This window comes from Eumetopias jubatus, unplaced genomic scaffold (assembly GCF_037043125.1).
Source record: "Eumetopias jubatus isolate StellerSeaLion01/CBP00866 unplaced genomic scaffold, mEumJub1_p1.0 scaffold_8, whole genome shotgun sequence".
NCBI lineage: Eukaryota > Metazoa > Chordata > Mammalia > Carnivora > Otariidae > Eumetopias > Eumetopias jubatus.
Genome location: NW_028274814.1, coordinates 139473980 through 139491968, shown reverse-complemented (window position 1 = coordinate 139491968; position 17989 = coordinate 139473980). Strand labels below are relative to the sequence as shown.

Sequence of the window (17989 nt, the reverse complement as noted above, 5' to 3'; positions counted from 1 at the left end):
TGCTGAATCATATAGTGATTCTATTTTTAATTTTTTGAGAAACCTCCATTCTGTTAGTGGCCGCACCAGCCTGCATTCCTACCATCCCTACAGTGCACAGGGGCTCCCTCCTCCAGAATAGCCATTCTAATAACAGGTAAGATGTTCTAGCTCATTGTCATTTTGATTTGCATTTCCCCAAAGATTAATGACACAGAGCATCTCTCCATGTGTCTGTTGGCCATCTGTATGTCTTCTTCGGAAAAATGTCTCTTCAGATCTTCTGCCCATTTTTTAATCAGTTTTTTTTTTTTTTTTTGCTCTTGAGTTATAGGAGTTTTTTATATGTTTTGGATATTAGCCCCTTATCAATGTGATTTGTGATTATCTTCTCACATTCAGTGGTCTGCCTTTTCATTTTGTTCATGGTTTCCTTTGCTGTGCAGAAGCATTTCAGTATGATGTAATCCCAACTGTTTTATTCTTGGTTTTGTTGCTTTTGTTTTTGGCAAGAGATAAAAAACCATAGCCAGGACCTATGCCAATGAGCCTGTGTTTATTTGTATGGGTTTTAAGGTTTCAGGTTGTACATTCAAGTCTTGAATCCATTTTGAGTTAATTCTGTGTATGGTGTAAGATATCAGTCCAGTTTCATTCTTTTGTATAAATTTTCCAAACACCATTTATTGAAGAGACTGTTCTTTCCTCATTGTATATTCTTGGCTCCTTTGTTGTAAATTATTTGACCATATATGTGTGGGGTTATTTCTGGGCTCTCTATTCTATTTCATTGGTCTATGTGTCTGATTTTATGCCAATACCATACTGTTTTAATTACTATAGCTTTTGTAATACAGTTTGAAATCGAGGCTCATGATGCCCCCAGCTTTATTCTTCTTTCTCATGATGGCATTCTCTATTTGGGGTCTTTTGTGCTTCTGTACATATTTTAGAATTCTTTGTTCAATTTCTCTGAAAAACACCGTTAGAATTTTGATAGGGATTGCAGTGAATCTGTAGATTGCTGTGGATAGTATGATCATTTTAGCAATATTAATTCTTCCAATCTATGAACACCAAATATCTTTCCATTTATTTGTATCTTCTTTAACTTCTTTCATTAATGTTTTACAGTTCTCGATATACAGGTCTTTGATCTCGTTAAATTTATTACTAAGTATTTTATTCTTTTGGTTGCAATTGTAAATATCTCTTTCTGATGGTTATTAGTGTAAAGAAACAACAGATTTCTGTGCACTGATTTTGTATCCTGCAACTTTACTAAGCTCATTTATTAATTCTAAGAGGTTTTTTGATGGAGTCGGGATTTTCAATACATAATATCATCTTATCTGCAAATAGTGACAATTTTTCTTCTTCTCCAATGTGGATGTCCTTTCTTTTTCTTGCCTAATTACTCTGGCTAGGATTTTCAATACTATGTTGAAAAAAAAGTGGTGAGAGTAGACATCCTTGTCTTGTTCCTGATCTTAAAGGAAAAGCTTTCAGCTTTTCATAGTTGAGTATAAGGTTAGCTATTGGCTTGTCACAGATGGCCTTTATTGTACTGAGGTATGTTCCTTCTATGCCTATATTCTGTTAAAAGTTTTTATCATAAATAGATGTTGAATTTTATCAAATGCTTTTTCTACATCGATTGAGATGATCCTATAATTTTTATCCTTCATTTTGTTAATGTGGTAGACCACACTGATTGCTGTCGTATTTGCAAACCATATCTGCACCCCTGGAATAAACCCAACGTGGTCATAGTGTGTGATCTTTTTAATATATTGTTGAATTCAATTTGCTACAATTTCGTTCAGGATTTCTGCACCAATGTTCATCAACGATACGGGCCTGTAATTTTTTTGTCTGGCATCCTTGTCTGGTTTGAGTATCACAGTAATGCTGGCCTCACATGATGTGTTCAGAAGAGTCCCTCCATCTTCTATTTTTTTGGAAAGGTTTGAGAAGGATTGGTATTAATCCTTCCTTGAACATTTGGTAGAACTCACCAGTGAGGCTACCTGGTCCTAGACATTTGTTTGTTGGGAGACTTTCAATTACTGATTCGGTCTCCCTCCTAGAAATGGGTCTGATGTTCAGATTTTCTAATTCATCATGATTCAGTCTTGGCTGGTGGGTAATCAAAATTTATCCATTTCTTCCAGGTTGTCTGATTTGTTGGCACATTATTGTTCATAGTCGTCTTTGATAATTCTTTGTATTCCCTGGTATCAGCTGTACATCTCCTTTTTCATTTCTAATCTTATTTGAGTCTTCCTCTTTTCTGGTGAGTCTCACAAAAGGTTTGTCAACTTTGTTTACTTCTCAAAGAATCAGCTCTTCGTTCCATTGATCTTTTCTAATATCTGCCTATGCCATTTATTTCTGCTCTAATCTGTTACCTTCCTCCTTCTACTAGCTTTGGGCTTCATTGTTTTTTTTCTAGTTCCTTGAGATGTAAAGTTAGGTTGTTTATTTAAGACTTTTCTCGTTTTTTGAGGTAAGCATTTATTGTACAAACTTCCCTCTTAGAACTACTTTTGCTGCACCCACTAAATTTTGGTATGTCACTTTTCCATTTTCATTTGCCTCAAGGTATTTTTTGGTATCTCTTTTGATTTCTTCTTTGACCCTTTGGTTGTTCAGCAGCATGCTGTCTAATCTCCCCATATCTGTGAATTTTCCAGTTTTATTCATGTAATCAACTTCACCTTTCTTAATCAACAAGCCCACGAAGGTGTGTTCCTTCACCAAAATGCCAAAAAGCTCTAAAATAAATGCTGTCCTTCCCCTAAAATGCAGAAAGGAGGCAGTGGGTTGTTTTTTTTTTTTTAAGCAATTTTTCTTCTTAGCATATCCTGCCCTTAATAAAATCTTTATAGTTGGGCGCCTGGGTGGCTCAGTTGGTTAAGCCACTGCCTTCGGCTCAGGTCATGATCCTGGAGTCCCGGGATCGAGTCCCGCATCGGGCTCCCTGCTCGGCAGGGAGTCTGCTTCTCCCTCTGACCTTCTCCCCTCTCATGTGCTCTCTCTCTCTCTCATTCTTTCTCTCAAATAAATAAAATCTTTAAAAAAAAATAAAATAAAATAAAATCTTTATAGTCCCTACAAAAGTTCCTGGTCCACAATTTCTCTAACAGGTGAGTGATGAAATGGGGGGAGGGTGGACTTCACATGGGTGAGGCCTGCAGGTGCCTCTCCTGAGGGGCTCACAAGGGGCCCCGGTGCCCACCAGCCAGAGAGCCCAAACCCCATCCACTGTGTGTACTTCCTGCTTGGAAAGCCTGGTATGTAGGTCTCACTAGAAAAACAGCTACAAACTGGCTACAGCGTTCACATATTTTACATATATATTACATAAAAGAAGCTTCTCTGTTGTGAAGAACGGATCCTTTAAGCCAAGAACTGCAGGCCGGAAGTACCCGCCTCAGAAATTGCACTGAAAAATGTGATTTACAAAAAAGTACATTAGAGCTGGGATTCCTTTGGTCGTTGTTGCTGCTCTTTTAAACCATCATCCAGCAAAGCTGCAATGTGCTTCTTTCTAAACCACAGAACCAGAGAAAATCAATTCAAGTATTTCCCCAAACTGCAGCACTGGTACAAATGAGCACTAACCTCTACTTCCTAAACTCCACGAAAACAGAAAACATGCCTTCTAAGGGACACAAGGGGAAGCGAAGAAGTTGGGAAGTGAAATTCACATCTATGGCAAATCATATTTCAAAGAACTAACTGAGACGGGGGCCAGTTGTGAACTTGCTAGTGGGGAAAACCCAGCCATCTCCCAGAGATCGCACTGTGAAGTTAAGAATAAACGCAGTTACACAAGCAGGAAACCGTATTTTGAATAGACAGGTTGGAAAGCAGCTGAATATACTGAATCAAATCAAGTATTATTGGAAGAACCGTGAAAAACTTCACCGTATGGAAATGAGGTAATAACCATTAGATATATAGCCAAAAATCAGATTCAATCAAGGAACAAAATGGAGTTTATAATTTGTATGACTCCATTTTATAATGTCTTTCGACAGTTCCCCAAACCAAGTGTCTTTCTGGGGAGATTATGACCGTTACAGTTTGCTGCCGCTAACAGTACGGCAAGGGGGGGAAGCAATGCACAGGGACGTGGAAGCAGTGCTGGAATGCACACCCCTCCGTCTACATTTGAAGCAAAGTACAATTTCTCTGTACACTCAGCAAAATCACCTGCAGAGCTCACATAAGGCTCTTTATGAAAGAGCCTTTCTCTTTGTACCTCATCACTGACCGGCTGGCGCCACAAATCTACACCTGGTTCTGCTTGGTATCACTTTGTTAATGCTCTGTTCATTAATGTAACAAACTATCAGGAGAATATGCTTGGAATGGGCAGGCATTATCTCCCAACTTTCATTTAATTAAACTCTGCTATTGCAATATGACAGTCAGCACATCATAGGGGAAATTATTTTAAGAATGATGGTAAAAAGTATTTCAAAGCCTCCACTTAAATATAAAAGCATAATCTAAAATGGCCGAGCACACACTATAATTTTTCTATAATATTAAAGATGTTATTTCCAGACTTGATAATTAATTGGATTCCATGGAGAAATTACGCCAGCATCCTTGACAGCAAAATGATGCACAAAGGCAGGGAACAGAGTGCCAAAGGACAGCCATAAACAACCATGCTGTCGCCCAGATTATGACAATCATCGGGCTTAATAAGGAGTGAGAGCTGCCTGCTTCTGTGCACACTCATTCCTCCCTGCAAAGTGCATGCACTGAATTCTGATTATGTTGCCTTAATAAAAACGAAGGGGAGAGGCTCCTGCCCCAGAAGAATGCCCGGCCCTGCCCCGTGGAGCCAAGAGCCCCAGGCTCAGTGAGGACAGCACCTTGCAGGGTGAGGGCCAGTCCCAAGCCTCCCACCGCCTCCTCCCGGGCCCTCAGGGAGATAGGTGCTCAGGAAGTAGGCTTACCGTCAATCCGGCTCACGAGCTCTTCCAACATCTTCACCTTCATTTGAATCCCAGGCTGGGCAAAGGTATAGTTGTCCTAAGGGAAAAATAACAACAAATATCATATGCACAGAAAATAAAACACACCTTCCAAAGGAGAAAAAGAAAGTCGGAACAAAGGTGAACAGTTTCACAGCGGAACAAAGTCACCACCTGATTCATGCGCATGGCGTCAGGCCCTGTCACAACGGCCGACCCGCAGCAGGATCCCACCTGGGGTCAGGTCCGGCCCTTCCCAATGTCAGAGGGCGAGCACACCCGCCTTGGGGAGCATCTACCGGAGCATCTTTTTATGTAAATGCAGATATTTACATTTACATGAAACAAACGGGCATGGGCACAGACAGCTCCTTGAGAAGTGTGTGCCGGAAGCAGCTGCCTGGCCGCCACCCAGGTAGGGGTAGCGGGCACTCTCCGGTGCCAGACTCGCCAGTGCCAGAAAAGTGGCAGCGGAACGACACCTGGGCCGGTGCTCTCGGCGCCCGCATCCTTCCCGCAGTCCACTGACACAGCCGCTGCACAAGGAAAGTGAGCGTGTGACCACTCTCGGTGAACCCAGGTGGAGTCGATAAACTGAGACAGGAAACCCAGTGTGGGCATCAAGCGGGATGAGTCCTCGGTCAAACAGACCTGGAGAAGGAGCCCTGCTCTCTACTCAGGAGCTGCGCAGCCTCGGTAAGCAACATCACCTCTCGGCTCCCGTTGGTCGCGTCTACTACACCGTGACAATCATGCTGCCTTCTAGGTCTGCTCCGAGGTGTACAGGAGCGCAGGTCAGGGGACCATGCTAGAGGGCCCAAGACTACCAGAGGTGCCGAGGAATGGCGGGGGGAGGGCTCAGCCAGTCTCCATCATCTTCAGAAGGGCCGCTGGGCTTCGAAGGCACACATGAAAGGCAGAGACAGCCCCAGAGAGGTCTACGGCCTAAGCCCAGAGGCTGCCAAAGGGCACAAAGGTGTCAATCCACTGACCAAAGGGAATTATCTGGACTAGCTGAGGGCCCACCACAGTCCCGGGGTCCTGACAAGTCCCCAGGAGCATGAGAAGGACTCGACCTGCCGCAGCAGTGTTGAAGATGGAGGAAGGGGCCACAAAGCAAAGGACGCGGGCTGGAAAAAGGGCAGGTTGTGAGATCTCCCTGGAGCCTTGGGCCCACACCTGAGTCAGGCCCACAAGAGCCACATCAGAAGCCTGGCCTCCAGAACCACGAAGTAATACATAATCTGTGTTGTTTTCAGCCACTAAACCTGTAGTGATTTGTTACAGCACCCCCAGGAAATGAATACAGGAGGCTCGGGGGATGCTCTTCACTGCGGCCCCCAGGATGCACTAAGATAAAAGGACGAGAAGAGAATCTAGAGCAATTAAGACCCCAATGCCAACCCTGCAGATCCCTGGACTCTGGTGAACACACAGGCCTTGGCCCCAGCAGCTCACATGGGCTCATGCTGGGCCAGCTCTGGGACAGAGTGGCTCATCCTCAGGGAGCGACACCAGGCAGGCCGCACAAGCCACGCCCAGGACAGCGAGACCCCTGGCCTCTGGAAGGTGTGGGTGACATGGGCAACTGCAGCCCACCAGGCGGTCACTGTGGCCTTGTGGACAGTGGGGAGCACTCCTGCTGTGCCACACGCCACGGGGCACGGGGGGGGGGGGGGAGGGGAGGCCATCATTCGGGCGGGGGATGGCTCCTAGGCAGCCGCCCCACATCTCGGCCTGCATTCAGGGCCCAGGAGGGAAGTGGAGGGCAAGTCCAGGCTGGACACAAACGACCCCAGAGAGTCAACCGCGCAGACACCCCCTGTGAGAGAGGGGCTGTGCCCACAAAACCCAGAGTCCAAACCTGAAGGGGACCGAGCAGCTGGCCGCACAGGGGGCAGCCCACGGGCAACCCCGGGGTCGTGGCCACAGCACCCAGTGCGGCCAGCTCCAGAATCTGCGAGGGGGCTTTTCAGGTGAAGTGCTCAGCGTGGAGCAGCTTGGGAGGCTCAGGTGGGGGGATCCTTGCCCCCAGCCCCGGCCCCGGCCCCGTCAGCTCTGCATTCACCGCGCACACGCGCACTCGCCACCGCACATGCCCACATGGCAGCCAGAGCCAGAGTGGCCGCCACCAGGACGCAGAACTAAAGTCTCCTACGGGCATCGAGGAATTTCCACAGACGCGGAAAACGGACAGTCAGCCCTGCCCTCTCGCTGGCCGATCTGGGTAACAGGCTCTGGGCTCCAAACCATGGCGTCTCTGCCCACGCCAAACCAAGAAGGGTGGTGTGCACCCACCTCACCCGGAGCGATGCCAAGGCACAAAGGATAGCGCTCCCGGGTTGGCGTCAAGGGGGCCTGGCGTGACCGTCTCCTGGACCTGGTGACAGGCCTGCAGGTCCTGCTACATCCCGAGCTCTGGAGAAGGGAGTCAGGGACGCGCATCTAATGGGCGGGACTTCAAGGCTGGACGGAGCCGTGTGCGTCCGTTAAGGACACACTGTAAGCTTTAACGTATCTGAACTTTAACAGGGCAAGAAATTTGGGTTTTGGACTTGAGCTTGCAAGGGTTAGCCTCTGAGACTTAATTTCTCCTTGGAAATTGGTTAACAGAGGAGGTTTATATTCAAATATGGAACGTACCGCCTCGTTTACATTATCACTTAACCTCACAGCAGAATTTCCGTTGAGCTAGGTTGAACAATATACCTGAATATAATTCAGGATGGGGAATACATTGCAGACTGATTCTGCAGCCTTGGGCGAAGGCCTTGCAGATTACTTAATTGATGTTCAGTTCTGACAAATTCCAGAGCCATCAAAGGTACACTGTAATACCCTCCCCCCGGTGGTCCCAGGAGAACAAAGGGGCGAGGGCTTCACTGGGAGCTGGTCCATCCTGATGGGCTATGGATCTCCTCCTCTCCCTCTCCAGGGGGATTCAGCTAGCACCACTCCTGGACCTTCTCTATCCCCACAATACTTGCCACAAGAAGGCAACTTATCAATTGCTAAAGCCGGCAGAATAGACAGGCTGTGGGCTCAGCCCTCCTTCCACCTGTCAGAGCCAGCTGAGTCCCCAGGCAGGCTGCTTCCCCTAGAAGGCTCTGCTGCACATGAGGGTGGCCTGGCTCTGGCCCAGCGATGGCTCTGATGGGGTAGGTAAGCCCGAGTAATCCTGGGATTCGGTCAGCCAGTTTATTTGGCTCTCGCACTAAGATAGGCTTTCAAGATTCTCATTTAGAAAAAATAAAAGTTATTCTTCGGTCTCCATCTGCCACTATTTTGTTTTATTTCTCAGTTTGTTCAAAACTCAGGTAGGGAAGATAGGTTTTCTTGGAAATCCAAACAATGAGAAAAGCTAAAAACCTGGGAGCCTTTAAAATTTAAAATTTAAAAAAATAAAACTATGTTTTGAAAGGACCAGAAGAGACTGATGGATGGGCTGTGGCCTTGGCATTCTGGACCTGGGTCCCAGGCAGAGAAGATCGACCTTCAAACGGGCTCCAACCCAGATGACAAGATGGGTCTCAGAGGGCAGAGCCCAGCAGTCAGCTGAGGGAGCCCAGGCTGTGGGTGGCCCTGCTCAGTGTCCAGGAAGCCTTTGAAGGGCACACCAAGGACCTTCCAGAGCCAGAGGCTGACTGAGAAGGTGTAAGGGGAAAAGAACATTCTGTGGCCCCAGCAACAGCCCCTCTGGGAGACACGGGGTACTCAGGCCCTCCTGCGGGGGGGGGGGGGTATCTGTGGCCCAGCAAGATCCTGCCAGCACAGCACCTCTCACAGGTTCTGCCCGCCCAAGGCCAGGATACCAGATGTACCTCTGGGCCATCACCCCCAGCACCCCATCCAAACATGCACCTGCACACACACCTGGCACAAAATCGCCTGCTACACAAAGCTGTGAATGGGCGCAGAAACCTACACTCATGGAAATATTAACAGTAATAATGTCACCCCCCTCACAAAAAGTAAACATTCATATCCTTTTTAATTGAGATTTGATTTTACATCTTTAAGAAAGAATACACTCTTCGAAACGTACAAGTCAGAGAAAGAATGGTCTGAGGAATACAGTGATACAGTGACCTTTTGGGGAATGTTTTACCCAAGGTAAAGTCTGTATTCACAGAAAACCGAAGCACGCGCCCACGGCCTGCCTTACATCTGTTGCCATCCCACCTCACACTTCGGCAAAAACAAATAGCACTTTCTGTGCTCTTCGGGGGACAAGGAGAATAACATTTTCTGAAGGACCATGGCAGAGACGAGCTGAAAATTAAATTCACAGGGGCTGAGCTGGAAGGCCCCACAGCCCCCACCTGCCACAGCATGTAGCTCTGGAAGCACCTGTGACAAGGGGCTGAGCACCGCCCCCGCGCCCCGACCAGAGACACGCCGTCTGGCCTCTCTCCCTGGAACACGGCTTCTTTCCTACGCTGAAACCACAGGAGCCCCTCTCTGTGCCCTGCAGGACCTGCCTCTGGAACAGCTCAGCAAGTCCCTTTCGCAAACAATGGCCTGAAAGACCTCTGTGTCCATCACCTCTTGCAGGTGCCCCCAGGCCCCAGACACAGCCCTGGACAAAGTACCCCACGGGGGCCCTGGCAGTGCAGAGGTCAGAGGGCAAGCACCTGCTGCCGCGACTGCACTCCATGTCACCCGTCAGGATGTCACCCCGGCTACTGCAAGTAATGCAGCGTCCAGAACAGGGTCGGACTGTGAGCTGCTTCATCTCCCCAAGAACCACTTTTGCATCCTCCCGTGGGCCACGCGACTTGCTGAGTCCTGGCAGAGACAGCACACAGAAGCGCAGGCCTGGGACTGCTGTCCTCAGACAGGCTCATGTGCAAGGCCGGCCCTCCCCTGGCTGGTGCCAGAGATCCGAGAGTTCAGGAGCATTCCCATCATTCCCGAACAAACAAGAATGCTTCACTGACCTCAACTGACAGTGTAGCTTATGCTGAACTGCATTCCTTCTGGGAGTCTAGAATTTTGGAAAGTGCCAGGCAGAGGGCGTCAAGGTGACGAGCTCACCATAGAACCCAGGCACAGAGTCTCTAACGAGCTCCCAGGTGGACATTTCACACCTGCTGTCATGACTCGCTGCTGGGGACATGATGTGTGTCCCGTGTGCCTCCACCGGGACAGGACAGGAGGTGCCTTACCCCTGCTGTCCTCCAGGCCTCCCCACTTGGCTGGTTCTGCTTTGCGTGCTGCTACTGGAAGGAATCACGGCCTTGAGTACAACCATATACTGATTCCCGGGAGGCACTGAACCTTGGGCTGGTCTTTGGGCACCCCAGCACAGTCGGGGAGAAAAACCAACAGAGCCCTTCTGTTCACAGAGAGACCAGTTAAGCAAATGTTCATCATGCAGGCCATGCAAGGGCATGAGAAGGGCTCACTGTGATGTGGGGAGCCCCTCCTGCTACCACGGCACAGAACAGGGAGCCTCACCTGGAGAACAGGCTGAGGATGTGAAGCCTGAGCAGAGATGCAGAAAGAAGGGAGCAGCGTGCAGAAGAGCTCTGGCAGCAGCCCAGAGCAGGGCACCTCCCAGGAGGGCAATGAAGGCCAGGACAGCTGGAGGGGCAGCGAGGAAGCTGGGGTACGGCGGGAGAAGACCATTATGAGGCTGGGAGACCATCTGGGAGGGAAGGGTAAGACGAGAGCAGAGCCATGGAATGAAGGTGCTGACATGGGGATGGGGAGCCACCACACTTACAAGATCTGCATTTGGAGAAGATGCCTCTGCCGCAAGGTGCAGAGTAACAGTGGAGCAAAGAGGATGCAGGGGAGTCAGCTACTGGACTGATGCCCTGATCTAGGCCAAATGATGAGGAGAGCCTCCCACCGAAGACGCAAGTGGCCCAAATTATCCAAACCGCTTTCAACGAGCTATATTACTGGTTGGGTTTTTGAACTTGAACATAGGGCTTTTCATTTATTCCTATTAGCTCGTTCACTTGATTGGTTCTCAGGTGGCATTTCAGGCAGCTGAACTCATTCTGAATCTTGATTATGTCATCTATCACATTAGCTGTCCCTCCAAGCTTAGAGGCACTGGTTACACTTACACCCTCAATGTCTTCATTACAGCCTCAGCGAAGAGGGGGAGGGACAAGGACAGAGCTCAGCGGCGTGTTCTCAGGGACCACACTCAGGCAGAGGAGTGCTGTCACAATGTATCAAGCCAACGCCTCACTTTCTTAGTGCAAGCTTCATTTCTCTGATCTCCTGTCTTCCCATCTGTGAGTGAGACAGGAATGTCGCTTCACAAGGCACGGGGGGGGGGGGGGGGGCTGTTAAATGAGTCGCTTTACCTAAAGAACCTGGACCCTCCCTCCCAGTGCCCACCTTCCACGGTGACACAGGTCACGGGATAGCAGTGAAGATGGGTACTCCCACCCAGCCCCGATGCGGCACCCAGGGCTCCCACTGTCAGCCACTCCGACAATGGGGACAATGCTAAACGTCTGTTTTCGGTCACTACCAGGGGTTGTCAAAGGTCTGAGGGGAAGACAGAATGGATGGGCGGAGCACAGGGGATTTTTAAGGCACTGAATCTACCCTGTGCGACTGTAACGGTAGAGACACATTTGTCCAAACCCAGAGAACGTGCAACACCAAGAGAGAACCCTCGCATCAACTCTGGACTCCGGGTAGCAGTAACAGATCAACACTGGCTCATCAGCTGCACCAAACGCACCACACTGATGCAAGATGTTAGTAAGAGGAGCTGTGTCTGTCAGGGTGTGGTGAGGGAATATAATAGATACCACATTTTCTGCTGAGTATTTCTGTACACCCAAAACTGCTCTAAAAAATAAAATCCATTATTTTTTAAAATTACTCAATTCATCCAAAAGAACATACAGGAGAAAAAGAGGAAATAAGAAAGATAAAATGAACAGAAAATAAATACCAAGGTGGCAGCCTAAGAAGCCCCAGCCACGCAAATAATTACACCGGAAACCTATGAATGTGTATGAACTAAACATACTTAAAAAAATAAAGCAAAATCCAACTATAAGCTCTCTACAAGAAACGCACATTACACAAGAAAATACCAACAGATTAGAAGCAAAGGGATAGAAAAAAAGACGCACCAAGACAAGCCAAGGGAAGGCGGAGTGGCCATAGTGATACCCAAGGAGCTGGACCCCAGAATAGGGAATATGACCAGCAATAATGAGGAATACTTCACAACAACAAATAAAAATAACATATAAAGTCATCAAGAAAACCTAAAAGCTAATCCTATGTGTGTGTATCTAATAAATGAGATTCAGATTATGTGAAGCAAGACCTGACAAAACTAAAAGAGACAAATGAACCATTATAATTGGAAATTTCAAAAGTCCTCACTCAGGAGCTGAGAAGAAGGACAGAAAATCAGTAAAAGCAGAGAAGACTGGACTAACACTGTCAACCAACCTGACCTGACTAACATTTATGGAAACCTCCCCCAACAAAGCAAAACATACATTCCTTCCAAGGACACATAAGATATTCACCAAGACAGACCACATGACAGATCTCAGAACAAATACCGGTAAATGTAATTACCAATGTTAGGAAGGAAAGACATCACTGTAGTTCCTACAGACATTAAAAGAATCAAAGGGTATTATGAACAACAATATTCCAGTACATTAGACAACTTCTTTAAAATGATGAAATTCCTTAAAAGACACAAATTATTAAAACTGACAAGAGTGGCACCTGGGTGGCTTAGTCGGTTAAGCATCTGCTCAGGTCATGATCCTGGAGTCCTGGGATCAAGCCCCAAATCGGGCTTCCTGCTCAGTGGGGAGCCTGCTTCTCCCTCTCCCTCTGCCCTCCCCCCCCATTCATGCTCTCTCCCCCCTCCCTCTGCCTGCCGCTCTGCCTACTTGTGCTCTCACTCTCTCTCTAATAAATAAATAAAATCTTTTTTTTAAAGCTTTTAAAAAAAACTGACAAAGCTTTTCTTAAAGCTTTTAAAAAAAACTGTCAAGAGAAGTAGAAAATCTGGAGCCCTACTTAGAGCAGAAATTGAATTTATACTTAAAACTTTCCCACAAAGAAAGTTCCAGGGCAAGATGGCTTCCCTGTTGAACTCTATCAAATATTTAAGGGAGAGTAATACTAATCTTACACAAACCCTTTCAGAAATTATAGGCCACCATTTCCCTAAGGTTAAAAAAGAAAAAGACTTTAGAAGAAAAGAAAGTAGAACACAATACTCCTCAGGAACAGAGAGGTGAAAATCTTTACATACATACTACCAAAGAAAATCTAGAAGTATAGAAAAAGGCTAGTATCTCATGACAAAGTGGAGTTTCCCGGAAATGCAGGTCAGCCTAACAATCAAAGTTCATTAAGGTCCTTCACTACATTAACAGAATAAGTAAGAAAAATCACATGATCATATCAACAGAAGAAAAGGCATTTGATAAAAGTATCAATTCCTAATTTTTTTAAAAGACTCAGCAAAGCAAACTATAATGTGACGTCCTGGTCTTCTTCTACCAGGTCTTAAGAATTCAATCCTCAACCTGCTATTCCATTATATACCAGTATTCCTCAAATGTAAAGACCTATCAAAATAAACCAGGGTGCTTATTAAAAACATAGACTCCTTGACTGTGGAATTTGCACTGTCAGCAACCACCCTGAAAAAGGGCATCTACAAAAAGCCAACAGCTACCACCGTACTTCATGTTGAGAACGTGAATGCTTCACCCTCCCCACCAGTATCTGGAAGGAGGTAAAAATGTCTGCTCTCAGCACATGAGGATCTTGACAATGCAATAAGTCAAGAAAAGGAAATAAAGGCCATGCAAGTGTATAGAAAGAGGTAAGGCTCTCTTTATTTATAGATGACATGATTGTGTATAATTCCTAAGGCATCTACTGAAAAGCTCCTGAACTAGTCAGTGAATTTAGCAAGATCACCAGAAAGGTGAGGCACATGACATTTTCCAAAAGTGGCCATAACAGTATCTCCAATCCTGCATGCTCTTTTATTACGTGACCATGCACTCCTGTATCAAGAGATGGGAGTCCAATTTCCCTCTGTTTGAATCTGGGAAGACTTGTGGCTTCAACCAAGAGTACAGTAGAAGTGATACTGTGTGTGATTTCAGAGGCTGTCATGAAAAACGCACCTTACATTCTGTTGACTGGAAATCTTACTAGGAGCCTCGCACTATTATGTAAGAAGTCTGACTATCCTAAGGCGACCATGCTGTGAGGCTGGAGAGTCACAGGGAGAGGCCGTGAGATGGCAGTCACTGTCCTAGTCTCAAAGCACCCCCACCTCTGCCCTGCCTGAGCCCAGGTACCAGGAGCTCACACATATATCGGTGAGACTTCAGACAGTTCCAGCCCCTAAGCATCACCGTGTACCCACCTTCAAGTCTCCCCACCTGAGGCTCCAGACAATGTGGTACACGGATAAGCAATACATGCCATATCCTGACCGAAATCCTGACTGAAAGAATCTTGTGAGCATAATAAAACAGTTTCTTTAAGTTGAGAAATTTGGAGCAATTTGTTATGCAACAATACTAGATAAAGATGTTGGTTTACAAAATCAATTATATTTGTATATATCAGCAGTAAAATTTGAAAAACAAAATTTACAAACAAAGCTATACCATTTAAAATAGCAACAAAAAACCCAAACTATTTAGAAATAAATTTAACAACATCTGAACAAAACCCATACACTGAAAACTACAAAGTGTTTGTGAGGATAAATTTAAAATGTCTAAATTAAAAAACTCAGTATTGTTAATGCTGTTAATTCTGGGAAAACTGACATAGAGATTCAACACAATCCCATTCAAACCCCAGCTCCTATTACTACTTTTTCTAAGGCTTTTCTGGTAGAAAATGGCTAACGATAAATTTTATATAAAAATGTAAAGGACTGGGGCGCCTGGGTGGCTCAGTCCATTAAGCATCTGCCTTCAGCTCAGGTCATGATCCCAGGGTCCTGGGATGGAGCCCCGAGTCGGGTTCCCTGCTCAGTGCGGAGCCTGCTTCTCCCTCTCCTCCCTGCTCGTGCTATCTCTCTCTCTCTCTCTCAAATAAATAAATAAAATCTTTTTAAAAAATGTAAAGGACCAAAAATACTCATGACAATTTACTTTAAAAAGAACAAAGTTGGAGGACTCTCTCTACTGGACTCTGAGAAAAGCTACAGTAATTAAGACAGTATGTACGGGCATAAAGATGCAGTAATAGATCAATGGAACAGAACAGAATGTCCAAAAATAGACACACATTTATATAATCATTTGATTTTCAGAAAAGGGACCAAAGCAATCCACTGGAAGAAAAAAAAAACTGTTTTTGACAAATGATGCTAGCAATGTTAACTAGGAAACCTGTATTTTAAAAATGAACCACTCTGCCTTCCTCACACCACACAGAAAAATTAAGTTAAAAGTCAAAACAAAAATTATAAAGCTTCTAGAAGAAAAACAAAGGAGAATTCCCTGGCACGCTGGGGGTGGGTGATGGATTTTTACTTAAATTGGATTTTAAATTTTAAGTTAGATTTTTTTTTTAGATAAATTAGATATCATCAAAATTAAAATTTTCCACTCATGAGAAGACACAGTTTTCTAACAATGGAGTGCCACACCACAAACTTGGGGAAAACATTCTCCCACTCCCCTCACTCTCTATACGTACACATACATATCCTAACAGAAGACTGCCGTCCAGCATAGACACGTCAGAGAAGGGGAGTGCTGGTGCAGCCCCGCCTCGCACACATAGCTGCTGGGTGTGTAGAACAGTACAGCCCATTTGGGGGAAATGCTGGGCTGTTTTCCACAGAAACAAAATACACTCCCACAGCATGGCCCTGCAAGGCTACACCTAGGCACCGAGCAAGAGAAATGGAGGTTACGTCAACAAGAAGACATGCATGTGAATGTCCACAAAAAGTTTATTCATAGCAACCAAAGGCCAGAAACAGCCTTGACTTCCACCAAAAAGATGGACGGAGAAACAAGCTTGATATATTCATACAGTGAAGTACTACTTGGTAATTAAAAGGAATGAACTATTCATTCAGGCAATGACATGGATTTTACGTTTTTCAATGCTATTGTGAATTGAATTTTTTTTAATTTTCATTTTTAAAGTGTTTGCTGCTCAATGACTCATTCTTAATGAATCTTCCGCTGCAGCCCAGTAACCAACACACTCTTATCTATTTAATAAACCTTTCTAAAACGTTGCCAAGAATTCTCAATTTTATCGACGAGGCTCTAAAATCCCTTCTCTAAAGATCCTTCCACACACAGAGCATGATTCATCTCGTGTTTGAGACAGAAACACATCTGCACGGACTAGGTGCCTCTTTCTTCATTCTTCCATCCACGGGGCCGGGCCCAAGGCCCGGCTTTCCCCCCCTCCCCACGACGGCTCGGCTGCTCCTTCCAGGTGAAGACAGCCAAATCAGGGCCACGTGAGCGAGCTTCCTCTCAGCCACCTTCCCAAGCAACAGACCCCCTCGCTTCTTCTGTTTCCACTGAGCTGGAAAAGAACAACGCCCCCAGGCCTCTGGCCGCCCCAGGCTCTGGCTGTCTACACTCCTTTCTAAGGATCCTGGGCCACCTTCCAAGCATGCTGGGGGCCCCTCTCCTTCTTGGAGCAGAAAGCGCTCCAAGGGCTCCCCGCACCCGCTCTGGTTTCCTGTGATATGTCTGTCCCTTCTCTCCTCACTGGCCTTATCTTCAACGGCCGACGCGCAGCAGCGACACCTGAGGGACAGTGGGCCCTGCAGCCCCCCGGGGATGGGGCTGGCAGAGGCCCGGACATCCTCTACGCGCGGCGCCACGCCACCATATTTCCAGCCTTCTGTCTGACAAGTTCCAGGATAACACAGTCTCTTTCCCCAACAGCCCCTCACTCCCAGGCCACCGACCAGTTCTCTGAACTGAGGAATGCTTCCCCAAGGAAAGGAAGTGTAGAAGGCTAATTATAAAGGGCAACAGCCCTTTTCTCCTCAAAAAGGCTGTCCTGTTAAGTAATGAATCCGAGAGTAACAGGATGACTGCAGGAGAGGCAAACGGGGAAGCCGTAATTCAACGAGCACGAGCTCGGCCTGGCGCTGCCACTACCGTGCAGAGATGGGGAAAAGCCCAAGAAGGACACTCCCCAGCACGGAGGATATGCACCCCTGCAGCCTAGAAAACAGAACGGAAGCACACAGCCATGGCTTCCACACTTACGGTCCCGTCCCGTCCCCCCCCATACCGCCTGTGCCCAGACAGCCCAGGCCACCCCCTTGCTGTGGGAACCCCCCACTGCACGGCCCACCAGGCAGATCCACGTGGCCCATTTCACCACAAAATAAAGACTCCTCTCATAACCACATCCCCTTGTCAAGACAAAACCAACCCATCAGAATAATTAGCAGGGTCACGTGGGTGGACGACTTCCACGCAGATCTGCTGGCTAGACCTCTTCACGAAGTCCTGGTAAGATTCCTCCCCGGGCAGGGCTGTCCATTTAGTACCCTGATCCCCGCCCCCTCGCTGCCACACCCAGGCCCTCCCCAGCAACCCTAAGGAGGCAGTAGGTACCCCACCGCGGGTACTCACAGCTGCACCACAGGGGACGAGGCCTGCCCAGTCTGCCCGGCGCTCTCTCTCTGCCCGTCCCACCACCACCCAGCTGAGGCTCTAGTTTGGGCCACAGATGGCCCCTCGCTAGCCCCACCTGCCACCACTGAGGGCCGTGCCAATGGCCTTCCTTCACCGCTCAGAGCCAGCAGGAGCTCAAGGGCACCACAGCGCGAACCGAGTCTCCACCATGAGACTATTTCACCTGGAAACGCAGCTGCTTCTTTTCTCCCAGCACCAAGGCCCCTCCATAGAAAGAACGTCCCCTACAAACACCGAGCGCGAGGACACCATCAGAAATGAGTAAGCAGGCCCGAAACCTGGGGGGGGGGCCAAATTACGGGCCTTTCTCAGAGCTGCCAAAGCCAACCCAGCTGC

The 17989-nt window shown here is 47.2% G+C and overlaps 1 protein-coding gene across 1 annotated transcript in view; it reads right to left on the bottom strand.

Annotated features, from left to right (window-relative positions):
• Positions 1-17989, bottom strand: part of TBC1D22A (TBC1 domain family member 22A) — a 346524-nt gene that overhangs the window by 129548 nt on the left and 198987 nt on the right. Inside the window, exon 10 of the mRNA XM_028115313.2 lies at positions 4959-5034. Coding sequence (XP_027971114.2) covers positions 4959-5034 — 76 coding nt within the window. The remainder of the gene's footprint in view (positions 1-4958; positions 5035-17989) is intronic.